The sequence below is a fragment of the Solenopsis invicta genome, chromosome 4 (assembly GCF_016802725.1).
Source record: "Solenopsis invicta isolate M01_SB chromosome 4, UNIL_Sinv_3.0, whole genome shotgun sequence".
Lineage (NCBI taxonomy): Eukaryota > Metazoa > Arthropoda > Insecta > Hymenoptera > Formicidae > Solenopsis > Solenopsis invicta.
In genome coordinates, this window is record NC_052667.1 from 188,780 (window position 1) to 210,287 (window position 21,508).

General features: G+C 33.6%; 2 protein-coding genes across 2 annotated transcripts; both read left to right on the plus strand.

Moving 5' to 3' along the window:
* Positions 1 to 2,205: 2,205 nt before the first annotated feature.
* Positions 2,206 to 8,954, plus strand: LOC105195835 (radial spoke head protein 6 homolog A). Its single transcript, XM_026135887.2, has 10 exons — positions 2,206 to 2,697; positions 3,094 to 3,283; positions 3,420 to 3,619; positions 3,729 to 3,816; positions 4,250 to 4,510; positions 4,658 to 4,780; positions 5,201 to 5,354; positions 7,905 to 8,065; positions 8,173 to 8,399; positions 8,759 to 8,954. The coding sequence occupies exons 1-10, from the start codon at positions 2,579 to 2,581 to the stop codon at positions 8,952 to 8,954; spliced, it is 1,719 nt and encodes a 572-aa protein (XP_025991672.2). The 5' UTR covers positions 2,206 to 2,578.
* Positions 8,955 to 10,943: 1,989 nt separating this feature from the next.
* On the plus strand, positions 10,944 to 12,250 carry LOC105195794 (exosome complex component RRP46). Its single transcript, XM_011161403.3, has 5 exons — positions 10,944 to 11,290; positions 11,388 to 11,501; positions 11,585 to 11,706; positions 11,797 to 11,940; positions 12,022 to 12,250. The coding sequence occupies exons 1-5, from the start codon at positions 11,191 to 11,193 to the stop codon at positions 12,202 to 12,204; spliced, it is 663 nt and encodes a 220-aa protein (XP_011159705.1). The 5' UTR covers positions 10,944 to 11,190; the 3' UTR covers positions 12,205 to 12,250.
* Positions 12,251 to 21,508: the final 9,258 nt, after the last annotated feature.

The following is a 21,508-nucleotide window of genomic DNA, read 5'->3' on the forward strand; positions in this document are numbered from 1 at the left end:
TACGAGCGCCAACTCCGGCACTCGTCGTCTACATTCGAAAATGCGTTCAATGCCGCTTGATTAACAAATTTATCGTTCTCACGATGCCTTCACCGGCAATGCTTTTAAAAATGAGCATTACCAATAAAGGTATCGTGTAAAGGAATTTTGAAAAAGATTCTAAAAACTATATTTTCACTCACTTTCTCTTCTTTCTTGCTTTTTTTTAGGATTTGTAAAAATTCTCATATAAAAAAACAGTCTCTCTAGACGACCTACAACACTTTTATATAAAATTTATAATCAATTTTGGCTAGATTGTTCTTAACAGTTTTTAGAAAAAATTAGAGTATGTATAATAATCTTTAATTTATAAATAAATAAAAAATTTAAAAAATTTTTTTAAAATAATTAACGAAATGTATTTAGCGATTAAATTAAACAAAATTGTAAATAATATGAAATAATAACCGCTAAAGTAAATTTATAGCAATAAATACGTTTTATCTAAAATTAATTTAATTAAAATAATAACAACGACTTAAAATGTTACCGCGATAAAATAATTTCTACAGTGTAGAGCAAGAAATGGACAAATGTTGTTATATTTGTGTGTAATTGAAATATTTTCATTTTCAAGAAAACATTTACACATATATCCGACTGTTACGACGTTACACGACGTTTACGATAGGTGCGGAAAATGGAATGATCATGGAAAATACCATGGTGTGTCGTCCATTACGCTATTCCGCGCACGAGCGAGAATCAGATTATCCGAACTCGTTTATCATCATTATCGGTTGAAAATCGCATCTGCGATAGACGCTCATACATTAACGGTCTTTTGTTAATTAACGCATCTAGCCGTCGGTCGGAACAATGCGCGTCAAACGGCGGAGGCTATTGAATTTCGGCGAATCGGGTAATCCGTTCTGCTCCGAATCCGTCCGTCCGATACATACCAGCCCGGGCAATCACGCGCTCACGTTTTATTAATCGGCATACCATTTTGTTAATTACGTGGCATTATGCAGCGGCCAAGTGCCGAACGGAATGCCGAATGACGCTGCTAGAGCCTGTCGAAAAGCATGTTGTGGGCCGTGGCATGATGTGTGCGATACGTTGATCCGACACCACCTGTTATAACTCTTGAAATTACGAAATTCTGGACTATATGCAACGTGTGGAGCTTCCACGTGTTCAACCGAATACCTCATCTGGGTGAAGCGAGTGCTACGGCACAGCCGTACCATTTTCGGCTTGTCGACGCTGAATTGTAATTAAAACCGCGCGCATTGCACCCTTGGTCGCAACTGTATATTAGGATTGCGAGTAGTCAATAGAAAAATTTCATACACGAGAAAAATAAAAATTGTTATTATAATTTATTTAGAATATTGATTAATTGACAAAAGAAAATTTTTGCTAGAAATTTTTATCTAACATTAAATATTAATTTCTATACAAACAAATACGTATTATTAATAAATAAATAATATAAATGAAGTAGTAAAATATAAAATATTTTCCATTTTATAATTCAATTATGTAGGTAAATTTTTTTCTAAGTAAATTTATGAAATAAAAATATTTTTATTATTTTTAAAACTACTTTTAAAGATATAGATTTTTTTATTTCAATATCTTTAAAGATTAAAATCAGATATTTATCGTTGCAATAGTTTTTTTTTTTTAATGGGGCACGTGTTCTACGCTGTAAAAAGGAAGGTGGGCGTTAAAGGAAACAGCCAGTGACCTCGAGAAATGTCCGTCATATTTAGTACACCCGATAGACGATAACTATGCTTCAGGATGCAAGCTGATAGAAACTGTACGCGTACGATTCATCTTTATTGAGTCATATTATTCATTCACATTTTCCTTTTAATTCACCTATTCAAAGAATTAATGTATTATTATATCATGTAACAGATACAGAGGAAGAAAAAAGTATAATTGGAAGAAAAAACATATAAAGAATGTAAATGTATATATAAAAAAATATTTTAAACTCAACAATTTTAATATTCAAAAAATTGTGTATACTTATATATACATATATTTTTACTATTAATATCTAAATTCACGCATGTAAATTCAATAATTTTATACTTTAAATGGGAACCTTTTTTTCAATATATTAAACTGTCAAATATTTTCATTTGTTTCGTATTATAGTTGTTTGTGTCTTACATTTTCACTCGAAAATGGGTTCTCGTTCGACAGAAACGCGTAGAGAACGTAGGAACATTTATCTCAACTATCATTCTATTTACTTTTGGACAAAGCTGATTAAAAGCATTTTTAACAGAGTGTGATGTGTTGAAATAATTAGGTCACTAGATAAGATTTTATATTTTTGTAACAGCAATCGCAGTGATTTCGCGGCACAGGATGGCGATGAACGGAAGAAACGGATGAACAGCGTCGATTAAAAAAAATCAGTTGGCGCTGATATAAGTTACCAAACGATGACAGAGCTTGCGTAGTGGTTACGTTACTGCGATAATATTACTGAGTATCCGGCGATGTGACATCGCATGCAATTTTGCGAGCTAGCTGTGCGCGGTGAGACGTGAGAAACAACATAATAAGAATGGCATATTCTTATATAGTAGAAGAAGCACCTCCCGACAACGTTCTCAGCGTGAAGCACGATATCCGATGCGCCAAGATATTTCTTCAGAAACACAGCACGGAATCGGGTGACAGTTTGTACGCGCACCACTGAATTTCCTGCACGATAAAAGCTATACAATTGTATTCTTTTTGTGACATACGTTTATTTTCAATATATTTCACGCATTTATTGCATATCTCCTTTACAGAAAAAAAGGGGGGGAAAAAATTAGTAGTGCGACAGAAGCAATTGTATGGTATTAACCTATTAACTCTGAAATAATATTTTTTATCATTATACTTAATAATATATTTTTAAATATTACTGAAAGAGAAGCTTGAAACTATAGAAATAAAAATAAAGGAAACTACTAAAATAAACTAAATAAGATAAATAATACTGAATAAATAAGTTACTATTATTATTATTATTATTATTATTATTATTATTATTATTATTATTATTAATTAACTTCTAACGGTCATTCTTAGATATGACCACTTAATCGAGCTCTTGGCAAAAATATTGGCCGAACGGCCACAAAACGCTGTTGATATTTTTGAGGAATATAGCAGAAAATTGAAAGAAGAAAGGTTGAAGACCAAGACGGATCATCTTCGAGATTTGTACATACCACCATTACAATACGACGATGCCAAGAAACTCATTAAGCTCTTCCAGGTGCGATCTGACGAATAACGGATGATGAAACCATGATGCATTCCAAGTTTTGTTTAGATAAATAACATGCGAATGGAGCAAATGAAGCAAAGTAATCTTCGTTTTACTTTATCGTTCAATCGTCTTGCTATTACAGCAAGGAGTAAAACGAAGTGACGAAGATGAACAGGAGAGAATAGGAAACGAGGAGGGCGATACGAAAAAGAATCATTTCAACATGTTGGATCTTTCGTTCTACTTTGAACAGACGGGTGTAGGATTGCCGCGATACGAAATAGTATTGCTTAATTTATCGATTCGAAAACTCGCCTCAACAATGCCCCTTAAAAATATTAGGTATTTGACTTTGATGTAGCTTATAATATTATATTTTCAAAATTAGATCGTGCCATTGTATATTTATTTAACAAAAATGCATCTTTTTTCTTATTAACTGGTCTCGTAGATTTTGGGGTAAAATACTTGGAAAACCTAAAAATTATTATATACTGGAAGCTGAACTTGAATCGGATGAGCTTGCTCGAAGATTAGAGGTAAAATATTAATATTAAAGTACAATTCAATTTTCTGACACAATTCTTGCTTTGCGCAACATAAAAAAATATTGAACTGCGTAACAATTCAATCTGTTCTTCAAATAAAGTACGTAGTACCGTACAAAATATTTAATATTTTGTGTGATACAGAAAGAATTGATCATGTTACTATTTATTATATATTCATTAATTCACATTATGTTAATCACCTTTATGTTATATTCTACCACGCTTAAAAATATAGATTAAAAAGTACTTGTCACAGTGTTAAAACAGCTTATAAGTACACTTATGATGTTGCACACTTTATGAATTTTTCTTATAATAATACAAATAAATATGCATTGCAATTATTGTGCACATAGAACCTTGAGATTTTCTGAGAATATTTCTCAGTACATAGAATCTTGATATTTTTTTAAAAAAATAGCAAGAGGAACGTGAAATACAATCTAAAAGAGAAAAAGAAAAAATTGAAGCCGAAACAGCGGCAAAATTCGCGAAGGAAGAAGCGACGACAAAAATTGAGGAAGAAGATGTGAAGAGAAATGTCGAAATGCCAAGTAATCTGCGCAAAGATACGTCTGAAGGAAAGCCTTTGCAGCTTATCTTTCCACCATTACCTATTAATCTATGGAGTTCATTGCCGGAAATACCAATGGAGAAAATCGGAAGTGGCCTTAATAAAAAAGTGTGCATTTACGTAAAATCTCTAGATTAACGAAATATCAAAGCAATAATATTTGATGATGGTGTAATGAATTAATATTTGATCAGTGTCACATCGTATATATTTTTTATATCTTCTCTCGCTGTCTTACGGTATAACCGTATTTAGGTGTATTTTGTATGCAACGCGCCTGGATTGGACGCGTGGATCGAACTTCCGACGGTTACACCACAGCAGATAGTAATTGCACGACAGATTGTTCGATACTGCACGGGAAACTTGGAGACACCGGTACGTGATGCCTTTTAATGAAGGAGATCCCAGGTTAGAGCAATGTTATTTGTGAGCACATCCACAATGCATCTATAACGTTAACTTACATACCGCTTTGTTGTCTATAATATCTGGTGGTACGAGTGACGATATCATAGTTTCGCGAATCGATATATAATATCATAAATGAACAAGAACAGAGCGGAAAGTGAATCATGGTTAAACTAAAAAGAAAAGTGTATATGTGTGTATATATATATATAATAATAATTTATACAAGGTTATACTTTTCTGGCAATATCAAAGGAAAAAAAAAGTTAAATTCAAGCAATAAACGAATTTTGTAAATAAATTATAATGAAATTACTTTTAATTTATCTTTTCTTTAGCTCTTATTTCTTTAATTTAACGGTACGTTATTCTTTAATTCCGAGATAGATTTATAGTTTTCCGCCGTTTCCTGGTACCGAAAAAAATTATCTTCGTGCACAAATTGCAAGAATCAGCGCGACCACTCACATTTCGCCGATTGGCTTTTTCACATTCAGTGGAGAAGACGAAGATGAAGAAATAGAAGAAGAAAGGAAAAAAAGTAATATATAACAAACTATAACACAGGTCTACAAAATCAGGGGGAGGTCTTGTGCTTTGAACTTTGAATGACGTTTTTATAGGATTTGATGCGCTGAAAACGACTACGTTGTCCGTTTTTTTCCATCACCCTCCATTTTTTAAATAATCGTAAAAACAGCTTTTTTTGAACTTGATTTCTTTATGAATTTTTTCTGGTTAAAGAAAAAATGATAGCGTGGTCAGCTTTACGGCATTTTACGCAGAAATGTTTCTACAAAACAGAAAATATTTTTTCGCATCTTATAAAAATGTTTTGTGCAAACCGTAAACAAAAAACTTTAAAAAAATTGTGAAAAATCGTAAAAAAATGATAAATTTCGAAATCTAAAATCAAATAATTAAAAAACGAAAAATGTTACAAAATATTTGACTTTGTAGGCAAATTAGCTCTACGTTTCTAGTTTAATTTCTTTTTTTAATTAATTTTTGACTATTTGTTAAAAAGTTATTGAATTTAATGCCATAAATGCATCCCGCGAGCGTTACCTACGATGCGAGACATCCTCTCACGCCTGACGGACTGCCATCGAATAAAGTTTAAAAAGTTATAAAATTATATGTGATCATGTTGTGTATAGTTTTTTGGTCACTGATTTCAAAAATAAACAAATCAAAATGGCGAATTTAATATGGAAGACAAGAATTTAAAAAATGCGTATAAATAACATGAACATCGATATCTGATGGTTTTGTAAGTCTTTGATTACTGCTGTATAATTACAATTGTTCAATTGAAAATGGCGGATCTAATATGGCGACACATAAGTTTCAAAAATTCATCGTAATAATTTAAAATTGTATTATTTATACTGTATGACAAAACAAAGAAAAGTATATTATGCTTCTTGTAATGACTTTAATGTAATTTTTTTGCAATTTCAAAATCTTTACTTACTTATTGTGACAATAGAAAATGTACATACAGAAAGGTAATTTTGCGCTACCCATTCTGTACCACGTGAAGGTATCACCTTATTACAGGATATGGCCCCTTACGTCAGGAACATATTTATACTATGCAATCCTTTTCCTTCACTATTTACAACATTACTATTTACATTATACTACATAACGATTAATCTTAATGCTAAATTTACTTTTATTATTTAATAAAAGATCAATCCTAGAAAGCAAAGTCCAAAAGGTATCAATGACCCGGAACATTGAAAATAAAAGAGCTTGCTTTTATTAAATTGGAAAATTATATTCCACATTTAAGTATACAATTAAATATAAATTTACTATTAAGATTTATCATTATGTAGAATAATGTAAATATTATATTAATGTAAATAGTAATGTTGTAAATAGTGAAGGAAAAGGATTGCACATAGTATAAATATATTCCTGACGTAGATGGCCATGTCCTATAATAAGGTAATACCTCCACGTGGAACAGGATAGGTAGCACAAAATTACCTTTCTGTATGTACATTTTCTATTATCACAATAAGTAAGTAAAGATTTTAAAACAGCAAAAAAACTACACTAAAGTCATTAAAGGAAGCATAATATACTTTCCTTTGTTTTGTCATACAGTACAAATAATACAATTTTAAATTATTACGATGAATTTTTGAAACTTATGTGCTGCTATATGTGTTGCTATATTAGATCCGCTATTTTCAATTAAACAATTGTAATTATACAGCAGTAATCAAAGACTTACAAAACCATCAGTTATCGATGTTTATGTTATTTATACGCATTTTTTAAATTCTTGTCTTCCATATTAAATCCGCTATTTTAATTTGTTTATTTTTGAAATCAGTGATCAAAACACTATACACAACATGATCACATATAATTTTATAACTTTTTAAACTTTATTCGATGGCAGTCCGTCAGACGTGAGAGGATGTCTCGCACAGTAGGTAACGCTCGTGGGATGCATTTATGGTTTAAATTCAATAACTTTTTAATAAATAATCAAAAATTAATTTTTTAAAAAAAGAATTAAACTAGAAATGTAGAGCTAATTTGCTTACAAAATCAAATATTTTGTAAGATTTTTTGTTTTTTAATTATTTGGTTTTAGATTTCGAAATTTATCATTTTTTACGATTTTTCACAATTTTTTTAAAGTTTTTTGTTTACGGTTTGCACAAAACATTTTTATAAGATGCGAAAAAATATTTTCTGTTTTGTGGGAACATTTCTGCGTAAAATGCCGTAAAGCTGACCACGCTATCATTTTTTCTTTAACCAGAAAAAAATTCATAAAGAAATAAAGTTCAAAAAAAGCTGTTTTTGCGATTATTTAAAAAATGGAGAGTGATGGAAAAAAACAGACAACGTAGTCGTTTTTAGCGCATCAAAATCCTACAGAAACGTCATTCAAAGTTTAAAGTACAAGACCCCCCCCCCCCCCTCAATTTTGTAGACCTGTGTAATCCTTATTATAAAATAACTTTCTAATAGACAACGACGAAAAAAATGCAAGTAGCAGTAATTATTTACCCTAGAGACTATTTAAAAATAGTGCATTATTTACATCTAGTTTACACAGAAGAAGAGTTATCAGAAAACATTAATTACGATCCACTGCCTATCAAGGATCTTGTAGATCCTTCTATGTCAAATTGGTGTCATTGTAGTCCGTATATTCTTACGCAAGGACGAACTGTCTGGTGGGAGGAAAGTCTCGAAAAGGAGGAAAATATTGTCGATGTTAGTCGATCAAATAATTTAGTTCGACTGTCATTATACGACTGTTATTGGTAATTATTTGCGAAAGTACTTCATTAAGTGCTTGATAGAAAGCTTTAATTATATAGGAAATCTTTGAAGAAAAAGAAGAAGAAGAAAATATTGAGAAAGATTTAGTAAAGATGGTGGAGAAAGAGATCGGACCACCTCTCTTAACTCCTTTATCTGAAGATGCTATTGTTGATTCCGTGATACCATGGGCTGCTAAACAGTCGTCATATATACAACCAGACATTGCGGTAGCTTTAGTTAGGTCAAATATCTGGCCTGGAGCGTTCGCATTTGCGGTAGGAAAGTATGTAAATATGATGTACTTAATTTTTTTCGATATTAATATTTAAATTAATCTAAAAGCTAACTATCAGCATACATTATCTACATTAAAATACAAAGTAATTTTATTTAAATTGTAGTAAAAGAACGATATATTTTGCTGTATAGCGTTAAAGAGCAAAACAATTTAAATTTATTTTATATTGCACATATGTGTAACTTACCGCATATTCAATAATTATTTCACTCTATAGCAAATAGCCGTTTATGGCTTATAATAACATGAAAAAATAGAAGTTGAAAAAAATGTTAAATTACACTGCAGAAAAAATAATGCGCGTGAAATTGCACTAATGTGATTTTAATGGTGTCATTTCACAGACGCTTTGCTACTATATATATTGGCTGGGGTCACAAATACAATGCGTATAATTATAGTCCTTCTGATATGCCATCTGTTCAAGATCAATATAAAATTGTATCAGAGATTATGGAAATTCGTGATCCTACTGTTAAAGAAGAATATCAATTAATGCAATTATCATTGGGTGATTACTTAAAATATATATCTTTTTAAAATGATTATAACATGGTAATCGCAATACGTATGCGTATTTATTACTTTACTTTTCCTAAAATAATTTTTTTTGATAGAAGAAAGAGAAATAGATAAAGAGAAGGAAGAAGAAGAAGAAGAAGAAATTGATGATGATGATGATGATGTTGATGAAGAAGATGAATAACTTTCTTCATATATTATTACATATAAAACATTATATTTCTAAATTTCTGCGTTGTGTGTTACATAAATATTACTCTAGATGTGCGCTAGAATGTAATTTGGTAATCTAATAATAATAATAATAATGTAATTTTATCTTGAAAGCACATTTTAAATAATTATTACTGTACTATTAAGTGTGAGGAAACAGTAAAATATAATAATGTATGTATGTACAATATTATACAATAAAAATTGAATCACCAGTGAACGCTTACGCGTTCATTCGGATTTTACCGCAAATGTAGTACGTAGTACCCTGATGACGTCATTATCGACGCAGGTGACGCTAGTATACGGCGGTTCTGGCGGTCCCACGTAAAAGGCCGAGATGGCTGCTCTAGTCTTCTCCTTGACTTTCTTATACGTATGTAAGAGAGGAACCCGAGAGCGGCCGACATTTTTCCTATAACGCTTGAATTTCCGGTGCTCTAACGACTCACATCCATTTTGACCGGACTATGAACTAAAATCACATCTATTTTGCGACACTGTCGATAAAAATGGTTCAAATCTATGCTAAAATCATGTGTGTATCGAAGTTGTTGCAGTCGTTTTTCCGAGATGCCGATTGGTTCTCTCTCTGCGCTAACTTCATGAGCAGCTATCATCGCGGAGATCACGTATTTTGAGTATTTTAACTATGTGTATTGAGAGGCTAATAGTGTAATTTTCCTTTAATCCAAAAAAAAAGGATACGATTGCGCGATAATACCTATTATGCTTTGATCTTGATCTTGCTCAGGCCCGGACTTTTGCGAAGTATTGAAATATAATAAGAAAATTAATTTCTAGCTGACTCACCGATCCGATGCGCAACGAGTGGAATTAATCAGCCACGAAGCTACGGTGATTATTACTGTAACACAAACATAAGATTTAAAAATTAAAACTGCGCTCAAAATCAATAAGTTCAAAAGTTATTTCTTATACACCTAGAGAAAGACATCTTTAACTAAAAAAATATTTGTTTGATGCAGAGAAATTCGTACACTGTTATACGGTTAAAGAAAAGTTTGTTTAACTTGAAGTAATTTTTTGATTGTTCCTTTTATTAGAATTAAAAAAACAATTTGGTTGTGCAACGCAAATTTTATTAAAATGAAAGAAATATATATTTAAAACCAGAACAACTAATTATTTCGAACGTTGCTATAATTTGAATCGTGTATTTGCATTTTACAAATCGACGTAGCCGCGACGTAAGTTATAACTCCGCTGCTGCGCCGCAATGTTGGTGAGTAAAACAAAATTATTTATTCCATGTTGAAGTAATAAATCTGTAAAAGAATATTACATACAAATATAACATCGAATTTATTACCTTATAATGAATGAGTTGAGATAGGATTACTAATTATATTGTATATTGTATAAATTTATTGTATATAAAAATTACACTATTAGCCTTTCAATACACATAGTCAAAATACGCGATTTCCGCGATAATAACCGCTCACGAAGTTAGCGGAGCGATATAACCAATCGACATCGCGGAAAAGCGACTACAATAACTTCGATATATATATTCTTTACGTGCCTTTTTTAGAAAGGAGACTAGCACGCAGCGCGCGCACATTAGCCAAAAGTCTGGATTCATAATCGATTCTTATATTTAAAACCATCTTAAATATTATCTTAAATATCGTCGTAATATATATGTGTATATATGTATATACAGACACACACACACACACACACACACACACACACAATATATGTGATACTTAAGATGGTCTTAAATAAATGACTCGACTATGAATACTGGCCTACCGCCATTACATGATTTTAGCACAGACTTGAACCATTTTTATCGGCAGTGACGCAAAATCGATGTGATTTTAGTTCATATTCTTGCCAAAATTAATGTGAGTCGTTAGTGCGCCGGGAAATGGAGCATTAGAGACCGGGATATCCAATCTCAGGTTCCTTTCTGCCTATACTCAATGGACAGCACTGCTGTACTTCTAACCTCTTATACGTTGTTGTCTTTCCATTTATTATCCGAATAGAAAATCTGTATAATTTAGAAATGACAGAAAAAGCTACTGAAATTAATTGCATACTACGACCAATAAATTGCGAAATTAATTTACTATCAAGATCTGATGGCTCTACAATGTTTATGCAAGGTATATAATGAATGAAATATTTCATAGTCTAATATTGTAAATAACAATATTTTATTGTATAATATTTTAATTACTCTATTTAATCTCTTATATGTAGGTGATACTACAATTATTGTAGGTGTAAATGGGCCTTTAGAGACAAGAAGCCAAAAAATGGCATATGACAGAGCTTCTATTGAAGTTACTTATACGCCTCTTAAAGGGCCAGCCAGTGAGTTTCTCAAAATTAATATTATTATCAACCATTATATTTCTTTGCTTTGTATCTATACAGTTATCTATCAATTATTTCAGAGATAGATGATAGATTAATTGAAACATATATAAAAGAGACATGTGAATCTGCTATATTAGTTTCATTTCACCCTAATACAATGGTGTGTATTAATTTGCAAGAGATGCAAGATTCTGGTGGAGTAAGATTTCATTTTGTATTATATTCTGTTAATAATAAATCTTTTGAGTAAAAATTGGATAATATATAAATAAAAAAAATGAAATTTCAGCTACTAGCATGTGCTATTAATGCTTCATGTTTAGCGCTAATTAATTCAGGACTTTCCTTGAAATTCACTATTGCAGCTGTAAGTTGCATGATAGAAAAAGAAACAGGACAAGTAATCATAGATCCTGACAGTTCACAATTACAAGTATTTATGAATAATAATAGATATAAAATAAAAATATATTTTTACAAGAAATAACATTTTTCAAAATTAACTTGTTTACAGAATGCAAAGGCAGAATTTACATATGCATTTGACAGTATTAACAAGGATCTTGTATGCTGTCATAGCGTTGGCCGTTTCTCTCAAAGTGAGTTCTTAGCTTCCGTGGATAAGTGTAGACAAGTCAGTAAATATGTGTTTGATTATTATAGAGAAGTAACAAAAAAGTATGCAAATATTGTATAACATTGTAATATATTTTGTTCTCAAATAAACATACTTTTTTACTTACTTCTGAATTAATGAAATCTTTAGCATACCAATAACATTTTATTAAAAACTAAACAGAAAGAAACTTGAGAATGACCATGATTTAACTGTAATATTTTTAAGTACGTCTATGTCTATAAAGCCATAGTCTACATAGCCAATATCTATCTACCTATAAATCCTATGGGTAACTACTATAGACAAACTTGACTATTAACTAGTTAAAAAATTAAACAATAAATAAGAGAATATAAGATGACATGTGAAAGCAAATAATTTAAAGACAGGCCTTACTTGATTAGCTGAACTATTTGTGCTAATATTTCTTATGATTTTATATACTTTTTGTCAAGTTTATCGAATAAATCAGAAGGTGGATTAAATAGACAAAGATATCTGTCAGATTGATTGTTTATCTTTGTCTATCTAATCCACTTCTGCTCAAGATATCTTGCAATTTTAGGTAAAATAAAAATCTACATCACATACAATGTAAACTATGTTTTATATGTCTAAATAATAATAAACATTTCATGTTAATAATAATCAATATTTATCAGAAACAGTAAAAATTATATTCTATTCTTTTATTTTTAATATTATATATTTTTATTTCACCAAATTTATTTTATGAGAAAATTTATACACGGACATTAACAATTTTATGACCCAATTACTTTTCCTATATAAAATTATCCAATTTCTAATAATTTACATTGCTTGCATTACCTAAAGTTTATATGTAAAAAATTCATCTAAAAATAATGAAAATGATCTACATAAATAATCCATGTAGACGTAATCTTGATTGAAATTCCTTGTTACAACATGAAAGAATACCACAAAATCGTTTATTACCTATGAATGTCATAGGTATTCAACTATATCTAGTTCAATATTGATATTTTATGGATATAGGCCGGTATTCATAGTCGATTCTTATTTCAAGATCGTTTTAAGTAACGTCTTAAGATGCTAATACGGCTCTCTGATTGGTTGATGGCATCTTAAGATGATGCTTAAGATGATCTTAAATATAAGAATCGACTATGAATACCGGCCATAGAGGCTGATAGAGGCGCTCAAAATAAAATCACAGCTAAAAATCACGCCCATTTCTGCTAGTAATCGTATAGTAATTTAATTTTTATAATTACCAATGGAGACTTGTCAACCCAAATTTAGGGGAAAGTAGGGTTATTGTACGCTTCGTGGTTTGGCACCTTCCCGATGAATAAAACTTATATCACGACGATATTTGTAGGCTGAAGGCATTTTTTAAATATATAACCATACGTTATATCATTTAAAAACGTAGTTAATTTAAAAAATAAGAAAAAGTAAAATCATGATTTTTCTTGCGATTTTGGCGTTCAGAAAATAAGGCAATAAGTCTGTATTTTTACTTTATTCGTTTAATTTTGTTATACCTAACAAAAGTACGTTTTTTCCTGCGTTCTTTGAGCTATTGTTTATTAAATTTAATTAAATAGTCATCCAGTAATTGTTTATTTATCAAATCAAGTCCGCCGTCGACAATTTTACGCATCCATCTTGAAAGGCGTGAGACCACGTGAGATCAACTATAGTGCCACTAGTACAGTGTAGTGCAGTGTAGTGTAGTTAAAAGAATGGGCTATAACCTCATTTTTCCTCCGCGTCCATTTATCCAACCGCACGTACAATTACCCAAGGCCCGAGAAATTTTTTCGTTTAACCACTTGCTTCTTTTTGCTGAATATAGCATTATCAAATAAAAAATTGTTCAATATGACAATACATAATGATAAAAAAATGTTTAAAGTTTCTATTTCTGTACTCGTATCGATTTCAACTTTAAAAATCACTTCACTGCGATAAATTTCCCTTAGGTGCGTGCAATTTACCTACTTTCCCCTAATATTAATAAAAACAATATTAATATTACCAACTGTTGATACAAACTTTCCGCTTGCCAGCATGAATATATTTTAATGATTCGTAATAATTAAAATATTAAATTTTATATAAAACTATAATTACAAAAAATATACTTGAATTTAATATTTATTGCTGTTTATAATTAAAGAGGAAAATATTTCTTTTTAGTTTTTATCGATCAGGGATCTGCGACTTCAGTTTCTAATTGTTACCAAAAGAGGATGCAATGTACTTTCTGATTCCTGCTGCCCTCTAGTATATCGTGTACTCTATTATATTTAAAATATTACTGAAACGTACTGGAACCACACTAACCTTTTTGCACATCAATTCTACAGTAATTTATATTTTTAATATAAAGTTTCAACAATTTATCAAATATTTCAAACTATAACAAATTGAACATATATTTTAGTAAAATATATTTTTAATGTTATACTAATATTAGTATCTATTCTAAAATTTATTTTACCAAAAAATTAAAAAAAAAGATATGGTTAACTCTTAATTAAACTGTTAATATTAAAGCACTAAATTAAAAAAATATATATATGTTGTAAAAATAAAATAAAGTAAAATTAATGTTTATTATAATTTAATATATTAAATATTAAATATATTTAATATATTAAATTCTAATATATATAATTACTTTTTTCTTCTCTCAAAAAAATCTATATCTTTTATCTATTATTATATATCATATTTTTAGTATATAAATTTTGATAACTATCATTTTTTTGTAAGCATTTAAACACGTGCAGTTAAATCAATGATATTTTAATTGTAAAAATAATAGTTGCAAAAATCAATGTAATTTGTTAATATAGAGTAATATAAATAGCTGAGAGCCATTCTCTCTCTCTCTCTCTCTCTCTCTCTCTCTCTCTCTCTCTCTCTCTCTCTCTCTCTCTCTCTCTCTCTCTCTCTCTCTCCCTCCCCTGTGATATAACATTAAAAAGAAACACTTGTTTTTATGCATGACCATATATTTCAACATTACTTAATTTTAGCCACTTGTTGGTGTATATAAGCACTTTATTATTAAGAAGCTCGCAATCTCGAAAATGAATACACTGAAAATGCAACTTGTATTCAACATGCATTCGGTTCTGGCGCGTTTAAAGAGGAGCGGATATCTGTTGGTAGAGCCACGCCTGGTCGCCAATCACAGGCAGTACCTACCATCGACGTGTATCCTTTGTGTCCTCCGGAGACCCTTTTAGTCCTTCTTTCTGGCTCTCAAGAATCCAAAGATTTAGTATGGAGGGGGAGCACCTCTGGACGTCCATTAAGTACAGAAATGAGCCTTCCAAGCGAGAGAGAGGAGAGAGGAGAAAGAAAGAGAGTGAGAACGCCACGAACGGGTCGGACCAGATCCTCTTCGACCGGGCCCAAGACCAAGAAAGACCTGAAGCGGAGTAAGATGAGAAAAGTGAGAAAGAACGATAGAATGAGAGAGAGAGAAAGACACAATCGAAGCCGGGTCAGACCGGGCCGCGTTTAGCTGAGGTCGCCTCAGGCCCCCAGACCATTAACAAGGAGCGGAGCAATTTATGGACCGGCTCGCTCATTTCCACTTTATTATTATTTTCTCATCTCATAGATGGTCTTCAGTGTCGTTTTGTTCTGCCCCCTCTGCCGTTCGTCCAACAGCTTCGCTTCTCTTCCCCGTCTTTCTCCCCTCGTTTCTCTCTTTCTCTCGTGAAATTAATACTCACAACTGAACTGGGAGAGCCACCGGCGAGTCGCGGCGACTTGGCGATGAGCTCAGAGAGAGAGAGAAAGAGAAAGAGAGAAAAGTACCTTTGGATGGGCAAAAAATTGCGGAACGCAAAATGTTATTGCGGCGCACCGCCTCCTCCTACCTCTCAGCCTTCTACATTGATAATAATTTCGACTCGGGCTCATTGATTCAACTTTGTGTCCGGAAATATGTACATGCCGTTCTAATTATGCCTTGTTACGACGCAATCTTCAAGCTATCTGTTACTAATAGCTTACGAATATGGCAAAGCACAATACTATTTGGCAAATAAATCCATTCCATCACGTTATGCCCGATGAAATAATCATTTGATAGTACCTAAGTATCTGATAGTTGAAAAAATAAGTTTTAAAAAATGCAACAAATAAAAAATAAAAACAATAATATTACAATCTAAAAATTTATTTAAACGTATTTGCGATTACAATTATAATAATATAACAGAGACAAACCTCCAAGATTCATCAAAGTATTTCTGCTTTGTTGAAAACTACATATTACGTATAATATCATATTTAATTTTTTTAAAGTTAGCTATAATTCTACGTTATTCACATTTTTGTTAAGTTTTATATTTATAAAAAATATTCCAATTATAGAGATTGCATTGCAGCAATTAACAATATTGTGTTATTTTGCTGATTTTGACATTTTTCCCCTTACTAAATATAAATAGAATTGAAAAATTTAATAAAGAACGAATATTTTTACATATAAAAATGTTGAAAAATAGAATTTTCGAAAAACTTTTTTTTTTATTCAATATTTGTTACTGCCAAACATATTCTTCAAAATAAAATGTTTTTACGTTAACATTTATCTTCTAGTGTCTAGTAACGAATACAATGTTGATATCTTTCTCTTTTCATAATATCCTTACGTTTCGTCTGATATAAACGTCTGATATCGCGTGACGCGATATTGCCGTACGCAGTCAGGCCGATAAATCTTTGGTACGCGAGTTAATTTTAACAGTCACGAGTTCCAACCGCGATGACAACACATACGGTGACCTGGCGGCGCGGCGGTGGCAACTATACCCCTCGTACAGAAGGTTCTTGCAACAGCCCTTGCCACGCTACTCTCCCCAGCTATTCCCAGTTAAAAGTCTCGGATGAGCTCTCCATTTTACGATCCGCCTATAGGATTCGAACATGCGTCTCACACACACACAGTGCAAAATAGCCGCCTTTCGCTACCTCCGCTCGAGAAGGTGGGTCCCTTTAGTTTAGTCATTTCTCCCCTTCCATCCGAGGGCCGCTTATCGTTCTGGCTCTCTAAGCCGGTGCTCGCCTATTGGCGCGCGAGGGTAGTTGTTATGAAATTAGCATGAACGATCGAGTAAAGGTAATCGCTCGGAGGGCACTGTGCGAGGGATTGGACACGGCAGCTTGGACCGAACCTTTTGCCCAATGCCGCCGATAGTAAGGCCCTAACGCGCTGCCTTCGCCACATCCGATTGGCTCGAAATGATTTACGATCGTTTTGCCTTCGAATGTCTCCGATCGTCCTGCGCCGCGATGAAGGAGATCGTGATTCTTGCAATTAAGAATCGCGATGTCTTAATGTGAATACTGAAGCATTTAAACTTTTATCAATGAGTCTACTATGATTTTTTTTATTCCTCCGAATTTGTCTCTATTTTTCAATTACAATATTTGTATTTGAAATATTTTTAAAAAATTTTGGCATTGATAAATTAATTGAGGAAAGGCACGTAATATGTTTTTACTCTTTTTTATTTTCAAATATTTTATTTATTATATAAAAGAGGTAATATATATTTAAATTATTACACGTACATATACATACATGTATACGTACGTATATCATTGTTTTTCTTAATCTTGTACAAGGTTATACACATTAATCAGATTTAATCAGTTAGTCTGCGAGCGTATATGTATAATATCTACAGTTACAATTGGAGAGATGAATCCATTTGAAACCATTTGAAAGTTGAATCAAAATAGGTTGGTAATATGAAAAAGAAACGGGAAAACAAACGAGGGCGGTGCCAAGTCAAAGGCAAAAGTCACTTGACGCGTGACATGACTGGAAGTGACAGCCGCCGCGTGTAGGACAGGAATCGTACGTCGAGAAACTGACACCGGAGAGATCGTGGACCTCATCTCTGTCGGTCAAGGGCTCAGGTGCAGGCTTCTCGCGTTGAGAATGACGAATTCTCGTCACTCGTCTCGTTCGCTGAATTTATCACGGTACACGGTACTCTAGTGGAATATCGACGTGCTATTTGCGTACGACATGCGATCGTACGAACATGTTTTATTAGCGAATTATTATTATCTCGTGAGATTATATCGCGATTAAAACTTTTTCTACAACATTTCCTCTTATGTAACTAGAACAGATTGAAATAAATTTTTAATAATGAGATTGCGTAATTGTGTCTCAACTTTTAGTATAAACACATAAAATGTTTGTTTTTTAAATACCATTTAAGAAATACTATTGAAATATATTTAAAACATCTATAGTTGCGTTCTTAGTCAACAAGATGAAACATTCGAAATGACAGCCGCCTTATGTTCGACTTCGACAAAAATTGCTTGTCCAGCAATGTACATACAAGTTCGACAACGACAGCTTTCTCTAACGAGAGCTTGAAGAAAATTTTGGACAAGTAAGAAAGTATAATTGAATATATCGATATATATCGATATAATTGATATATATCGATAAATTACGCTTGTGTAAGAACGAGTGTAATTTTTTCGACAGTGTCGATAAGCGGAAAAGCTGAGGACGATCGTAATAAAAGGAAGGGCAACGAACCATCGCGCGCGAATATCCCGCGGTGCAACGTTGTCCGATCGGATCGCCGAGTAAGATTGATGGTTTCTTAATAACCGAGAAAAACCGGCAAAACGATCCGTTCGCCGCGACACCGCGGGTGGTCAACAGTGAGCATTACACCTGGACGACGTAGTTTTTCTTCATTGTTCCTTGCGCTCTCTCTTTCTCTCTCCCCCCCCCCCTTTCTATCTCTTCCTCAAAGTCTCTCTATTGAGGTTTTTTTTGTATCCATAAATGTTAAAAATATAAATTTCCATTACGCATCGACGAGATACGAGAATGCGATCGATTTTCAAATGATGAAATCGACTTTGTTACTAATTTATGTCAGCAGATTGCACGAGTAAATCGTTTTATTTGATTTCATTCGATGACCATGAATCACTCGCGAGGGGTGCAATTACGACTCCCGTGGGTAAACTAATAAATGATCTAGCATAGCATTCTGCGGACGGCGCGGCGCGCACAATCGTCGATCTCCTTTTTCCGCGCTCTGTGAGGGAGCTAAAGTAATAAAAGAAAAACAAAATCGGATTTCGGCATCGAAGCCGCCTACATCGGTGAGCCAAGTGAAATGGGTGAGAGAGCGAAGTCAGTTTGGTTCTTGTCACATTCTTGTCAAGTGGGACAGCGTGCCACGTCAATCTCCTCTTCGCTATATACGTTCCGCCAAGGTGTCTCTCTCTCTCTCTCTCTCTCTTCTTCCTCTTCCTCTTTAGTATTGACTACCGGATACCTGCCTCCGATCGACCATGAAGAATCGGAATAGATAGATGGACGGACAGATGGACAAGCTTCTGATGCGTCAGAGAAAAATATAACCGGCGCTCCATGACGCAGCCAAACTGCCTCATTAGCTCGATTGATTCGCAAAAATGCAAGTTCTCAAATCTATGCTATGTCGTGCATGGATGAAGCAGACCCATGAAGCGTCGCGAGCTACTTATCGGCATGCTGCTTCTTAGTTTCTCGACCGTTCTAGAAGCTCGTATATACAACTTTTTTCTCACCAAGGATCTAACATCTATTGCGCTCGCATATTTTATGCAACATTTCCACTTTTAATAAATTCCTATTAATTAAATTGAAACTTTTAAGCGGGAGGGAAGAGTTCACACGACATATCTCTAGCACCTGTATTGTATAATGTGTTATTGAAAGAAATTTACTTTATTCTAAAAAATCTTTTATAACGTGTTTGATTAATCTAGAATTTATAAATAAAAGATAATGATAAAATACGAGAGCTCTTCCGCTACCCATAATCACACTATCATGATACGTATGCTTAATCAAGACGTTGTATAAAGATTCTATTTTACATGAGGCTCCAGACTATTTCAGAAAAATAACGCAGTCGTTGTCGGTAGCGACAGTGGCAATCTACGAATTGAATTTGAACTCTCGAAGAGAATTGAGGAGAGCACAGTCCACCGAAAAAAAATACGGCAGCGACCAAGTCCAATTCATCGCGACAGCTCGTGCTATCGATCAATCCGCCTCGGTAAATAGAGGATGCGGATATAAGACGCGAAAGAAGGGGGCAAGCAAAAGGAAGAAACTATACGGAAAAGGTAGCCGCGCAACGTTGTACTCGGTGAGACATTAATTGACACGAATGAAGGTAGAGAAAGAGAGAGAGAGAGAGAGAGAGAGAGAGAGAGAGAGAGAGAGAGAGAGAGAGAGCAAACGATCTCTCATCTTGTACCAGAACAGAATGAGAAAGGTGCACGTTATAAGGGGACTCGTAGACTGCCCGCGGCATACAAGTGGGAGTGCAGAAACGAGAACAGAAACGAGTGGTGGCATCTCCGGTTCATCCGATCGTGCCACCGCCACCGCCACCGCCAGCGCGCCGTCCAGGCAGCGCAGAGCGCAGCAGCAACGGCAGCAACAGAAACGACAACGAGAAGGACCGCGCGGCGACGAGAAGGAGGATGAGAATGAAGGATGAGCCGACGCGTCCACGTAGGCGGAGCTCCTCTGGCTTTGTGAATCGGTTTCGCCGCTCTCGTCGCATTGGCTGCCATCGCATAGACTTCTGTTCCCGACTCTCGCGACCGATCGTCTCCCGTCACCCACGTGATCGGCCGATTGTTTCCCGTCTCTCGTCTCGACTCGAGAACGAACACGCTCTTCGTTTCCTTCTCATTGCGGTACGATCTGTTCTTTCTTTCTTTCTTTCTTTCTCATCGCCGCTCTTTCCTGTGTCCACCATACTTGCTTTTCTTTCTACTCCCCTCGTCGTCAACGCCGCGCGGTATCCCACACTTGTGGCAAACTAAGATTTATGCGTGCCGCCAGTTGAGACGTTTGCGCCAAGAGATTGAATGTGATACTGAGCATCAGAGTGATCGTGCCAGTGTGCGCGCAACGTGGTCTCTAGCGGATCACTTTGAAATATTTTAGTCTCTTGCTGTCAGAGGTTTATAGACACGCGTGTCCATTATGAGTCGACATCACGCAGCACCAACTCACTCGAGTCGATTAATCATGCGAACCTCTTTCGTTGAGACTACGATATTCGATCTTGCGCGAGAATTTCAATTTTCGCAATCCCTTTTCAAATTTTTTGTGTATAAAGTTAAAACTAAAGAAAAAAAGACTATAGAATCAATTGAAACGAAAAGACCTTTTATTGATTTATTTATTTTTTTTTTTAATTTTATAGCGTAAACTGTTTGCTTTAATTGCGGAAAGAGCATCACACACGTTGAATTAAGGGTCTCTTTCACCAATCTAACCGATCGGTCAGTTCGTTGGAATTGACCAATC

Coding starts and splice junctions, on each gene's coding strand:
- LOC105195794 (XM_011161403.3), top strand. CDS start 11,191: ATGACAGAAAAAGCTACTGAAATTAATTGCATACTACGACCAATAAAT. Junction 11,502..11,584: donor GCCTCTTAAAGGGCCAGCCA/GTGAGTTTCTCA, acceptor CAATTATTTCAG/AGATAGATGATAGATTAATT. Junction 11,941..12,021: donor CTGACAGTTCACAATTACAA/GTATTTATGAAT, acceptor ACTTGTTTACAG/AATGCAAAGGCAGAATTTAC.
- LOC105195835 (XM_026135887.2), top strand. CDS start 2,579: ATGGCATATTCTTATATAGTAGAAGAAGCACCTCCCGACAACGTTCTC. Junction 4,781..5,200: donor CGGGAAACTTGGAGACACCG/GTACGTGATGCC, acceptor ATTCCGAGATAG/ATTTATAGTTTTCCGCCGTT. Junction 8,066..8,172: donor AGGAGGAAAATATTGTCGAT/GTTAGTCGATCA, acceptor TTAATTATATAG/GAAATCTTTGAAGAAAAAGA.